Source organism: Clavispora lusitaniae (assembly GCF_014636115.1).
Source record: "Clavispora lusitaniae strain FDAARGOS_655 chromosome Unknown tig00000078_pilon, whole genome shotgun sequence".
Lineage (NCBI taxonomy): Eukaryota > Fungi > Ascomycota > Pichiomycetes > Serinales > Metschnikowiaceae > Clavispora > Clavispora lusitaniae.
This window is the reverse complement of record NW_027093977.1, coordinates 1,298,667-1,309,787: the sequence shown is the minus strand read 5'-3', so window position 1 is coordinate 1,309,787 and position 11,121 is coordinate 1,298,667. Positions and strand designations below refer to the sequence as shown.

At 44.9% G+C, this 11,121-nt stretch overlaps 5 protein-coding genes across 5 annotated transcripts; 3 read left to right on the top strand and 2 right to left on the bottom strand. All coding sequences in view use genetic code 12, as the record gives it.

Moving 5' to 3' along the window:
- Positions 1-113: 113 nt before the first annotated feature.
- Positions 114-1,019, bottom strand: FOB63_002805 (Copper/zinc superoxide dismutase (SODC) family protein; the record flags this gene model as incomplete). The annotated part of the gene is made up of 1 exon (XM_002616140.1): positions 114-1,019. One exon carries the CDS (start codon positions 1,017-1,019, stop codon positions 114-116), a length of 906 nt encoding a protein of 301 aa, XP_002616186.1.
- Positions 1,020-2,439: 1,420 nt separating this feature from the next.
- Positions 2,440-3,804, top strand: FOB63_002804 (uncharacterized protein; the record flags this gene model as incomplete). Its single annotated transcript, XM_002616141.1, has 1 exon — positions 2,440-3,804. The coding sequence occupies one exon, from the start codon at positions 2,440-2,442 to the stop codon at positions 3,802-3,804; it is 1,365 nt and encodes a 454-aa protein (XP_002616187.1).
- Positions 3,805-5,294: 1,490 nt separating this feature from the next.
- On the top strand, positions 5,295-7,118 carry FOB63_002803 (uncharacterized protein; the record flags this gene model as incomplete). The annotated part of the gene is made up of 1 exon (XM_002616142.2): positions 5,295-7,118. One exon carries the CDS (start codon positions 5,295-5,297, stop codon positions 7,116-7,118), a length of 1,824 nt encoding a protein of 607 aa, XP_002616188.2.
- Positions 7,119-7,823: 705 nt separating this feature from the next.
- On the top strand, positions 7,824-9,326 carry FGR15 (Fgr15p; the record flags this gene model as incomplete). The annotated part of the gene is made up of 1 exon (XM_002616143.2): positions 7,824-9,326. The coding sequence occupies one exon, from the start codon at positions 7,824-7,826 to the stop codon at positions 9,324-9,326; it is 1,503 nt and encodes a 500-aa protein (XP_002616189.2).
- Positions 9,327-9,502: 176 nt separating this feature from the next.
- On the bottom strand, positions 9,503-10,846 carry NPL6 (Npl6p; the record flags this gene model as incomplete). The annotated part of the gene is made up of 1 exon (XM_002616144.1): positions 9,503-10,846. The coding sequence occupies one exon, from the start codon at positions 10,844-10,846 to the stop codon at positions 9,503-9,505; it is 1,344 nt and encodes a 447-aa protein (XP_002616190.1).
- Positions 10,847-11,121: the final 275 nt, after the last annotated feature.

The following is an 11,121-nucleotide window of genomic DNA, read 5'->3' as shown; positions in this document are numbered from 1 at the left end:
AAAGAATATACCTAAGAAGAAAGGACAAAGGATAAGTTTTGGTTTTAACATTGGGCAAACAAACCCGGGTGTGCATGCACAATAGTCATTATGCAACTTTAGCCTTCAGCAGCTCAAGATGAGAACCATGCCGAAATACTAGCAATCAAAACCAGAATAACACTTGGAGAAAGCTTCAGCGAGCCACTGGAAGAAGGAATAGATGGATACTTCTCGGTGATGTTGGCACAGGCAATACGAGAAGTGTTGGCAAAGTGAACAACGACAGACAAACCTCCAAAGTAGGCAGGGCTGCTTGGGTTCAAAGAAAGGTATGGGTCAATGTAAGAAGTGTTGAGCGAAGTACCCTCAATCTTGCCGTGTTTTCCAGAAAGATCACCAGCCTCCTTCAAGTCAGGGGCGCTAGCCGTCTCGCTTCCATTGAATGGATTGAAGTGGGACAGCGTACCAGTACAGTTTCCGTCCGAAGGAACAGGTTTCTTGTGGATGTGGTAGAGGAAAGGTCCGCCAGAAGTAGGCAAGTCGGAAAGATCAACAGACACCAAAACCAGACCGTTGTTGGAGGTGAAGGCCACGGAACCAGACACCTTAGAGTCGAACGTAGCAATTAATTCAGTGTTGGTGGGAGAGTCGGTGAATTGAGGTGCGGGCTCGGCCGAAGCGAGCGACAAGAGCGAAAGGGCAAGCAATTTCGAGAGAGAAACCATAGTAGCAGTAGATGGGAAGTGATTTATTTTGCAGTCGGAGCCAAAGCTGTATTTATAGGCACACAGGGCTAGGCAAGTCGTGTCGGTGCGAGACAGCCATACAATTATTGTCTGCATTAGCCGGCATCCCGACCAATATAATGCTGAAACATGGGGACGGAAACTGGGTAAGGCAAAAGATGTCGGAGTAGGCGCATCTCGCTCCGGCGCAGACGTGGAGATGTTCCATGTACCTGCTTTTATACCCAGCCGTTTCTTGTCAGATCTGGTAATATTTGCTCTTGGGCCCACTGTTGAAAGCTGTTTCCGCATGCATGTGGCGTATGCGGTTTTCGCATTGAGAATATCGTATGCAGCATGTAGTTCTGCAGGTTACGCGCTATGCATGCGAGCCTCCACAAACCGGTGGATACAATGTCCCACGGCTACTATTCCCGCAGGAATGCCTCGGAGTGATTGGAAAGTGGGATTGCGAGAATCGGAGTTAATTTGGAAGCCAATAGGGGCAATTTCCGAATCCACTTAAACCGCTTGCCCCTTTGTGTATTTGAAGGGGAACTTAGGCTCGTAAACACGCAGCTCGACACACGGCCACATCTAGCATATTTAACGTGTTGCGTTGATTATGTTGATTTTCAAGTATTAGTGTCTTTCACCATTTTTTGACTTGGAGGGCCAACTAAAGAATAGTAAAAAAAAGCTGAGGATTGGAACCATAATACTTGGCCCCTTCCAATTATTGCTCCGGGCTATCGTTTTCGAGTACGTAGGTGTGCAGTAAGCAAGCCAATCAGACATTGTCTGATGTGGGTTGAAGATACGTAAGCTGGATGGACATTAATCCGATAAGCTGGGAAGTCATGATAAGCTACTGCATATATGGGCCGTTGGCAAGTAGATTGGACATGATGAAATGGAAAATTCTATGAGATTGCGACTCATACATAGAGCACGGTGGATAAACATCGTCCAGACATATACAATGTCAGAACATCAAATCACATGCGACATTGTGCTAATCTGTCGGAAATATTTTACTCTCTCCGAACGAAAATTCAGTAATGGGCATATTAGTCCAAAAGGAAGCGGGCTGCTGAATAGGCAGAATGGAGTAGTATTAATTAAAGCATTGGCGCACACTATTGCTCAAAAAGTACGAGCTTTCTAGATCAAGGGAAGCCAGTAGGCCAGTACAAAACGATTTCCAACCAATGCAAGCCATCTCAATCATAAAAGTTGCATCTATGTTGGCATGTCTGACCACCTTTATGAGATTGTACTTCCAGTTTCTTCATGTCAAATCTCTATTCACATTCCTGGAGCAAGCATACTGGTCTTCTGTCGGCCCTGCATGTTGTATATGTCCACGTCTATCTTTCCTAAATGCGCAATCACCAGCTCCTGCACAGCCACACGTTAAAGTCATCTTTAACTCCACATTCTACTCCAGAATTCTTAGACGAGAACATTTCGCTTTGACTTAAAGAAACTCGAGAAAATAAGTTGGACGTGAACTCAAGTTTCCGAACGACATCAAGCACGTCTAAAAGAAGCTAACTAACGAAAGTCATTATCTTCGTCTATACAGCTGCTCAAAAGTGTCATAGAAGCGTCTGGTTGTCTGTGAACTCAATAGTGGAAGAAGAGAAAATACCAAAGGAAAAGCATATATCAAAAGAAAACAGTATAATCCAATCAAAGTTTCAACAACACAAGCACCCTATAAAGAACCATGCGTGTCCCCGTTCTTGGCCGTCTCTCTGTCTTTGAGTGGCCCCTCCTTTTAATCTCGCTCTTTCTCTCGTGGCTAGAGTACATTTCCAACATCATAACGCAATTCTTGCCGTCGCCAGTGATTGGGGTCATAACCCGTACGCTCCAATTAACATATAACTTGACAGGGTCTGTGCGGATTGTGCAGCGGGCGGGGAAAGACGTGGCGGTTTCAGAAAAAGACAGTCCTGCTGATGATGAGCGCATGCGGCTTGTCACGGGTCTCTTGAATAGCCCAGACATCCAGACCATGTGTCAGCTTTTCGGATATGACGTTGAGAGCCGTCTTGTGCGCACAAGAGATGACTACTTGCTCACTTTACATCGGATCCAAGGTCCTCCACGTGTTCCTAATGGGAAAGTTGTATATTTGCACCACGGTCTTCTCATGTGCCTGGAAATCTGGGTGACAATGCTTGACAAGGACAGCAACTTGCCATTTGTGTTGTACGATTTGGGCTACGACGTGTGGTTGGGCAATAACCGTGGAAACAAGTACTCCCATAAACACATCTACCGCAAAAGCTCATCCGAAGCTTTCTGGGACTTTTCGCTCGACGAGTTTGCGCTTTTCGATATCCCCGACAGCATCAACTACATCTTACAAGATACAGGCAGCTCGAGCTTGATATACATTGGCTTTTCCCAAGGCACAGCGCAGGCGTTTGCTAGTGTGGCCGTAAACCCGGATCTTAACTCGAAAATCGAACGCATCATTGCCATTTCGCCTGCGACAACGCCAAAGGGTCTCCACTCGAAATTCCTCGACATTTTCTTGAAATCCAGCCCCAACATGTTGTTTTTGCTCTTCTCGCGCCGTGTGTTGATGCCTTCAGTTCTGTTCTGGCAGAAGGTCATGTATCCGCCGTTTTTCGACACGTCGATCGATATTTCCAACTGGATGCTTTTCAAATGGCGCCTGCTCAACATTGATCGCTTGCAGAAGATCTGCTCATATGCCCATTTGTACTCGTCGACCTCGGTGAAAACTGTGGTTCATTGGTTCCAAATCATGCTGAGTGGGAACTTCCATATGTATCACAACGACATGTCCGGACTCTCTGTATGGTTACCTGTCCAATACCCATTGAAGAACATTTCTATTCCTATCCATCTTATTTATGGGACGATCGATTCTCTTGTGGATATTGATGTGATGGAATCCCAGCTCCCGAAAAAGTTCACTTCGAGTCATGCGGTGCTTGATCACGAGCATTTGGATAATATATGGGGCCGTGACGTGAGTTCTGTGGTGTTTCCGTTGGTTTTGGCCGCTTTGGAACCCGAAACTGTGATTCCCTCGCCTGTGGGTAAACCTGAATAAATACTTGTTACATATAGAATTTGAATTCTCTGCATCCACAATATTCAAGCGACTGTACGTATTCATGGAAACCTATCTGGTAATAGCTCTCTATAGAAAGCTCGATTGTCATTGATCCATGTTTTTCAAAGCATCGAGACAGATATAAATTAAAGAAGTTAGGAAGTGGGACGTATACAAACTCGAAAAAGATCGATGATCTGATCAGTAACATTATCGAAAGAATCCTTTTTCTTCTAAGAATATTAGCTAAGAGTCTATAACCTTCATCATGAAAGCTCCCTTTATGTTTATATCGTTTACGCCATCTCACTAGAAAAGTATCTGTAGCTTTATATGGATAGTTAAGGCTCTCCGAAGTGAAGTTATATGTTCCGTATTTGACTTTGTGAGGCTTTAACTGAGTTCACCAAAATGGAATAACTCTGGCACCAAATAAGTTTCAAGATGGCGATTACTAGCCGTTTAATTTTTTTTTGGAATCATACTGATCGCATGGAATCATAGTGTAGTACCTATTAATCTGTTTTATGTCTGCCCCAGTTGGGCGCAAGTAGGTTCATTTTTCAGAGAAGAGGGTAACCCCATACTATCTTACTATCTTAAATGTAGTACATTTGCACGTTATCCACCTCTGACTCTTTGAATGGTATGATTCAAAAAGTACTTTTATACCATATCCAAAAATGGCTAGCCATTTCTACTTATTTCGCAATTTTGTCACCTGCTCATCAAAAGAAAAAAATTCGTTCGATTGAAAAAAATACAATATGATTCAATACGGGGCACGGACTCAGGACAACTAAAAAGAAAACTTTGACCACCCTATTAACAGGAGAATTATTATGGAAAGCACCTTTTCATCGACTCTTCACTCCTTCCGACTGAAGGTTGCAAAAACGTCGTGCACGTACCGATGTGTGGCTTTGAAAGCAACGGAAAAAAACCACAAGAATAAATCTCCAGTCTTTGTCACTTTCCACGATATCTGAAGTTTCTGCCGATAAAAGAGCCCCCCTCTCTAATTTGCATCTCTCGAATATCGAATGGCTCTGATCGTCCTGCACACAGATCCGCAGACGGCGACATTCAATTTGCACCTTCTCTTCACACTTCAAAGTGACCGTTTTCTTATCAAGAACCCACGATACATCTTGGTCGCTTTTTTTTCCGGCCATTTCGTTTTCTCCAAAAGTGCCCTGGAAAATTTGAAGTTCAGGCGCAGTCCTTCTATTTAAAGTGCGCCAGTCATTATGGCCGCTACTGTTCACCTTGTATGTTCATGAATCCAAGATTCCTTTTTTTTTTTTTCTGCTAGAGGAAACGAATACTAACGTCCAGGATGATTCTGACTCCGCAAAGAGCTTCAACCCTACAAGTATGTTACTCCCTATCTCGTATATACTCTTTCACGGTATATTCATTGTCTGCATTGCATACTAACTTTTCTAGCATTGATCGAAGGACTCGAAAAACAAGTTCCCCGAATAATGTCTGCTGCTGCATCGGATCCCGAATACGACCCGATAATAGAGGACTTGAAGAAAATTGTGCCGCTGAACGCGCCGTCAAGCCTAGGTTTCGAAGCAGACATGGAAATCCCAAGCATAAAAGATTACTCTCTACGGCTTGCAAGCACACTAGAGCTTCTTCTAGAGGAGACGTCGGATGACTCTCGAATGCAGTACGAGGTGGAAGTGAAAGACATGACTGTTCAGGTGCCGGTCCTGCTGGCAGAACAGAGCACCCGAAAGTATCCCGACGACTATCTCTCGTGCATCTTGATCGACTGCTACCAACCACTAATGAAGCTCTCCACGCTGTATTTTAATCTTGCTTTCTCTTCGCACATCACAAAGTTTCTTGTCAATGTCGTCTACAGCTTGGAGTGCTGGGAAATCTACCATCTTTTGCAAATGATCCCGAGCTTCTCGTACTTTTTGAAACTTGTGGACATTGGTGTCACAGAAACGCCCTTGGGCAACATTGTGTCGCCGCCTCAGAATCTTATGCGTTTTAATTTGCGCCAGGGCTTCCAGTACCCGTTCCCATACCCAGCTTATCATTTCTCCTACCACACCATCGACCCCCACGTATCAGCGAGAAAATATGCCCGTGTCCAAATTAAACCATACATAGATCTCCGGTTGAAAAAGACGAAGCCACAGGTAGCAAAGCCGCTTCGAAAAAACCCCCAGCCATATCGAAGCTCGACTGATGGAGATGAATCGTCGGAATCTCGTGTTACGGTGTCTCCTGTAAAGCAGGCTAGCCACACGAGTGAGGCGGATTTTGCAAGACATCACAAGGTTTATATATTTATGCGTTCTTCCCCCAAGCAGATCGAGGAGGAGTCGCTCAATCTTGGGAAGGATGAAGAAGATGACGACGAAGAGTACGACAGCGAGTCGGCACTAGCTCAGGACAAAGAGGATTTGGAAAAAATGGATCCTCACACCAGAGCTGAAGGAAAGTACGTGTTTGTACCTTCGTCATACGAGGAAAGGTTGCAGAATGACCAAAGGACAAAAGCAAGATTGGCTACGGTGCACCAGTGTCGACTTCTAGATCCAGGAACAAATCGACCATGCCTAAAGATATTCTACGGGAGAAACGAGCTCCGGCGCCACAAAGAGTTTGTTCATGCTACGAACAGGAAGCTATACCGGTGTGTCTTTTGCGAGAAAGAAGGTAACAATGACCGGTTCTATCCGCGGCACGATTCCTTGGCCCGCCACATCAGAAGGCAGCATGGCATCACAGGACGAGAAAACAAGACGGCCGTGTCTTTAGCAAAACAACACGCCGAAATCAGGGAAAAAAGCCCCATTCAAAGTGTACCTCCCAACGCATACTTTACTCTTCCCTCCCAGGGCCCTGTACCTGTGGCATCATCATCATATGGAAACCAAACGAATACCGTCGGCTATAAGCTACCTCCACTTTCCGATCCGAAAACCGTGCGCAGTATTCCTTATCAGACGATTCCTCCTCCGCTTCAGTTTGCAAATCTTCCGCCTTACCTACCACCGCCCTCGACATTGTTGCAAGACGAAGAGTCTACAAAGTCTTTCGGCCGGGGAATGCCTCCGGGATACCAGAAGTTCCGTTTCCCAAATAACTATTACCCTCCGGCAAATCTGCAATATGGTCCGGTCTACGGTGCCACAAATGTATTTTCTAATGACCTGAGAAATTTTCCCGGTAGTATGCCGCCCAGGGGACCCATTTTACCTGAAGGTTCTAGCATAAACAGAAATCTGCTTCTGCAAGGACAGATTCCGCCTACGAATCCATCTGACGAGAGAAAATGATCCTCGAAGAAATCAAACTCATAGCCAAAGAAACGGAATTTATGAAGTGAGAAATGTCGAATCAAGAGTCACTGCTAACGTTTAATCAGGGTACAGGAAGTTAGTTAGAAAGAGGCACAAACCATTCTCATCTACGAGTCTTGCATTGGTATGAACTCAAAACGTCTAGAAACTTGTTGTACAGTGTTTTCGGCTACCATCAGGATTTGGGTGACGTTAATGACGTGAGGTGGTGGTGCACATTGTACAACCCTGCACAGTATCATATCCAGGAATGGTTGCAAAATGGTCGTGTCTGAACAATGTCTCGCTCAGGCTGATCCCTTGCCGTATATCCCTTCCCCATGCATTAGAACGACATCAGCACTATATAAGGGAGCACCAGACTCCGTCAAATAATTAAATTCATCACACTTATTTTAATTCTATCACAGCATTTGTATTTCTTATACTATGGCTTTTTTTTTTTTGCCGACCTCGCTTCAGTCGTGTACACCCCAACTGCGCTTATTCGAGTTTTGCAGTCGGCCTCAACACGCTAAGCCCCAGGTGTCAGACTTCTTACAAGACAATCACTTTCGGATATTCGGATATCCTCTTCCTCAGGATCTGTCAAAGACCCCTTCTTCATTTCTTGCAAACTTCTTTTGAAAGTGGGTGTGCCGCCTTATCCCCGAAAGGGCCTCGATCGGACAATACACACTCATGAGCCAAGTTTCCCTGAGCCCCTCTCGTCCTCCAAGTTTCGACTTGCATTCCCAGTATCCATCCGAAAGGCTTTTGGCAACGCCTTCCACCCGTGCACACTCCCAAGATACGTATCCTAGTGTGGAATATGGAAACGGTCAAGTGACTGGCGTTGAAAGAGGCCACAATCCTCTTAAACATGCGCCGATTCTAGCGAGCCAAGCACAAGCCGGCGGAATGCTTCAACTGTTTGCTGCCGAGGAGTCACAAAAGTCGAAGTTTCTAGAAACTCAGATGGTGGACATTTTAATCAGTGCTGCACCGAGCAATAGTGTGGAATATTCAGAGCACTTATCCAAAATTGCAGACCTTTTGGTGAAAAACGTTCTTTCCGAAGATCAGAAGAAAGTGCTCGAGGAAAAATTGCAATCTCTCGCGGACATGTTACCTCGCTTTGTCGAGCTCGAAAACCCAGCCGCCTCGAAATTATACTTGGTGGTCGAAAAATGTTTTGATAATTTCATCCAAATCTCTACGAATTCAGACAATATGGAACTTGCGACATTGACGATCCGGTTTTTAACCTCCGTGATCATGAACTTGAACTACTGGGAATTATACAACTTACTTCAGTGGAAGCCTGTCATTTACCAATTTTTAACACTCATAAACTACGACATAAACGAGTGCTATGCGGATTTTATCAAAAATTACGGAAAATATGCATACAGACAAGAGAGTATTTCTGAGTCGGCTTTGCTTAGAGCGGCTGAAACAAAGGAAAAGGACAAACAACAACCTTCGCATCTGAAATCTTCCCTTTCTCCGACTCCAGAAATTGATAGCTCGCAGGAGAAGACGCCAAAATATTATGCAAACAAGGAAATTAGCGACGATCACGACAGGTTTGTTTGGGAGCAAATGACTGTGGAAAAGGAGAAACCTATTCCACGAGAGCGAAGGAAAATGAGAGTGGACTCAAAATTAGCAGCCCACCGCATTATTAAAAGAGCAGAAAGTGACCTTGCAGCTAACAACCGCTCTTCAAACTACGATCCGGATGTCATCCATGAATGTCAGCTTCCTTCGTCCGATGAGCCTAGTAAACTATGCTTGCGGCGCTTTTCAAGAAAATACGAATTGATCAGACACCAAGAAACAGTGCACTCAAAAAAGAAGAAGCTCTTCAAGTGCTTTGTATGTGTGAAACAGGACCCAGCAATAGGGCCGCGGATTTTTACGCGGCATGATACTTTAGCCAAACACATTCGAGTCAACCACCGGATTTCTGGCAAGGAAGCAAAAGCAGAAGTGGCGTATTCTAAGAAACACGCTGAGATTGTGGAAGAAGGCGATATTACAGTCCATGTAGGGCGCAGGAAGACCAAAGTGGACTTTGAGCTCAGAGCACATATGGAGAAAAAATCGGGCCGGCAGGCACCAGACGGTAGCATCATCTTTGATGATGGTGATTCTCCGCAATCAATGGAATCGGGCGACGATATGGATGACAATGAGTAACCGCTTGATGCTGTACCACTCATTTACGAATACTGCAACACTAATTTCTGCATGCTAAAGCTAGAAAATAGCTGGCTTAAAACTAGTACGGATGGACATTAAGCATAACAACCAAAAAGCAACACATCATGTCTTGCTACTGACCTCTAGTATCGACATACATTCAATAATATACATTACAACTTTTCTGCGCGGCGCTCGTACTCTTGTTGCTCAAGAATGGCCTTCTTCACCTCCTCATCCTCCAAATCATCGAAAATCTCTTTGGGCACACTGGCCAAGCCCGTTACCTTCCGACGAATATCCGGATTGTAGTACTTGATGGAGCATTCGATCGTTTCATCGTCGTGTGCTGGCGCAATCTTGTCGAGCCGGGATCTGGTTGGCTGACTGGCCAAGGGATAAAAGTTGAATCCACTGTACGTGTCCTTGACACCGCGTAGCCAAACCTGGTTTCTTTGCTCCGTCAATGTTTTGTTGAACTCCAATGTTTGGAGCGAAACCTGATACATCCACGTTGGGTCAGTCTGATAATTGATCAACGCGGATCCTGTGACTTGTGCTTGGTATGGGTTATGATCGCCAGTACCATAACTGGAGCCTCCCATGGTCGAAGCAGCTTCCTCTGGGTCCGCGTATTCGCCAGAAACATCTCCTCTGTCAATGGCCTTTTGCTCCCAGAAATCATCCACCACTTTTTTACCCCCAACAATCATGCGGGCACCAAACTCACGGAAAATAGATCTTGCAGTAACCAAATTGACGGAACGGCCCTTGTAAGAAGTTGGAATCAAGTGCCTTTGAATCAAATCCATTTTCTCTTCATGCGTACACACTTTCTTGAACAACGATAGATGGGTTTTGAACAACAAGTATGAGTCTCTAAATCCCACCAAACGCGCTGGTTCGGTGGAAACCATGTATTGACGATCTCCCTTGCCCAAAAGAGTAAAAGTCTTGATGCGGAATTTTCTGTCGCCTTTCAAAAAGCCATTTTCATCGATTTTCTCCAACCCTTTGGGATCCTCGTCTTCAATCACCACCTCGTCGTTCTTGATTTTGATCTCGTTTCCCTTTTCGTCAAAAAACACGTCTTCTGGCCGCGGAATCTTGGGCTTTCTTCCTCTCTTTTTACCCTTTCTTTTGATTGGCGCTTTCTCCTCTTCTGTCTTCCCTTCCTCTTTGATTTCCGTATCGTCTTCGTTCGGATCTTCGTTATCTTCGTTGTGATCGTCGTTTTCATTCAAATCCTCTTCTGGCTCCTCTGTAGCAGCCTTTCTTTTTCTACCGCGCCTTGGTTTGGCTGGCACATCATCTTCGTCGTCTTCTTCTTCCATCTCTTCGTCTTCATCGTCCTCTTCTTTTATGTTCGTTTCATCAAAGTCTTCTTCCCCTTCATGGTACTCGTCGTCTTCGCCTTCGGGATCCAAATCCATTCCCGCCAAGTTTTTGCGCTGGGCCCTAGAATGGCGTGGCGATCTTATTTGGTCCGATTCGTCTTCCAGGTCTGTCTTTGGCATGTCTGGCTAAAGTAGTGAAAGGTTGAGTGTTTGTTACTGTTGATGTGCGAGTTCACGCACGTGACCTATACCTCGATACTTGTGTTTGATATTAATGCTCTTCATAAATTGCGTTTTATTTTTTTTCAAGAGTTTTGCTCCTTCACAGATGGCTTGGCAGATGCTGCTATGAGAGTAGAACCTTGAGTCCATGAATATTCGTGTGGTGTAATCTTTTATAGGCTGCGCGCAGTCTATACGAATATCTTTCACCAACTGAACAATACATTGAGCAA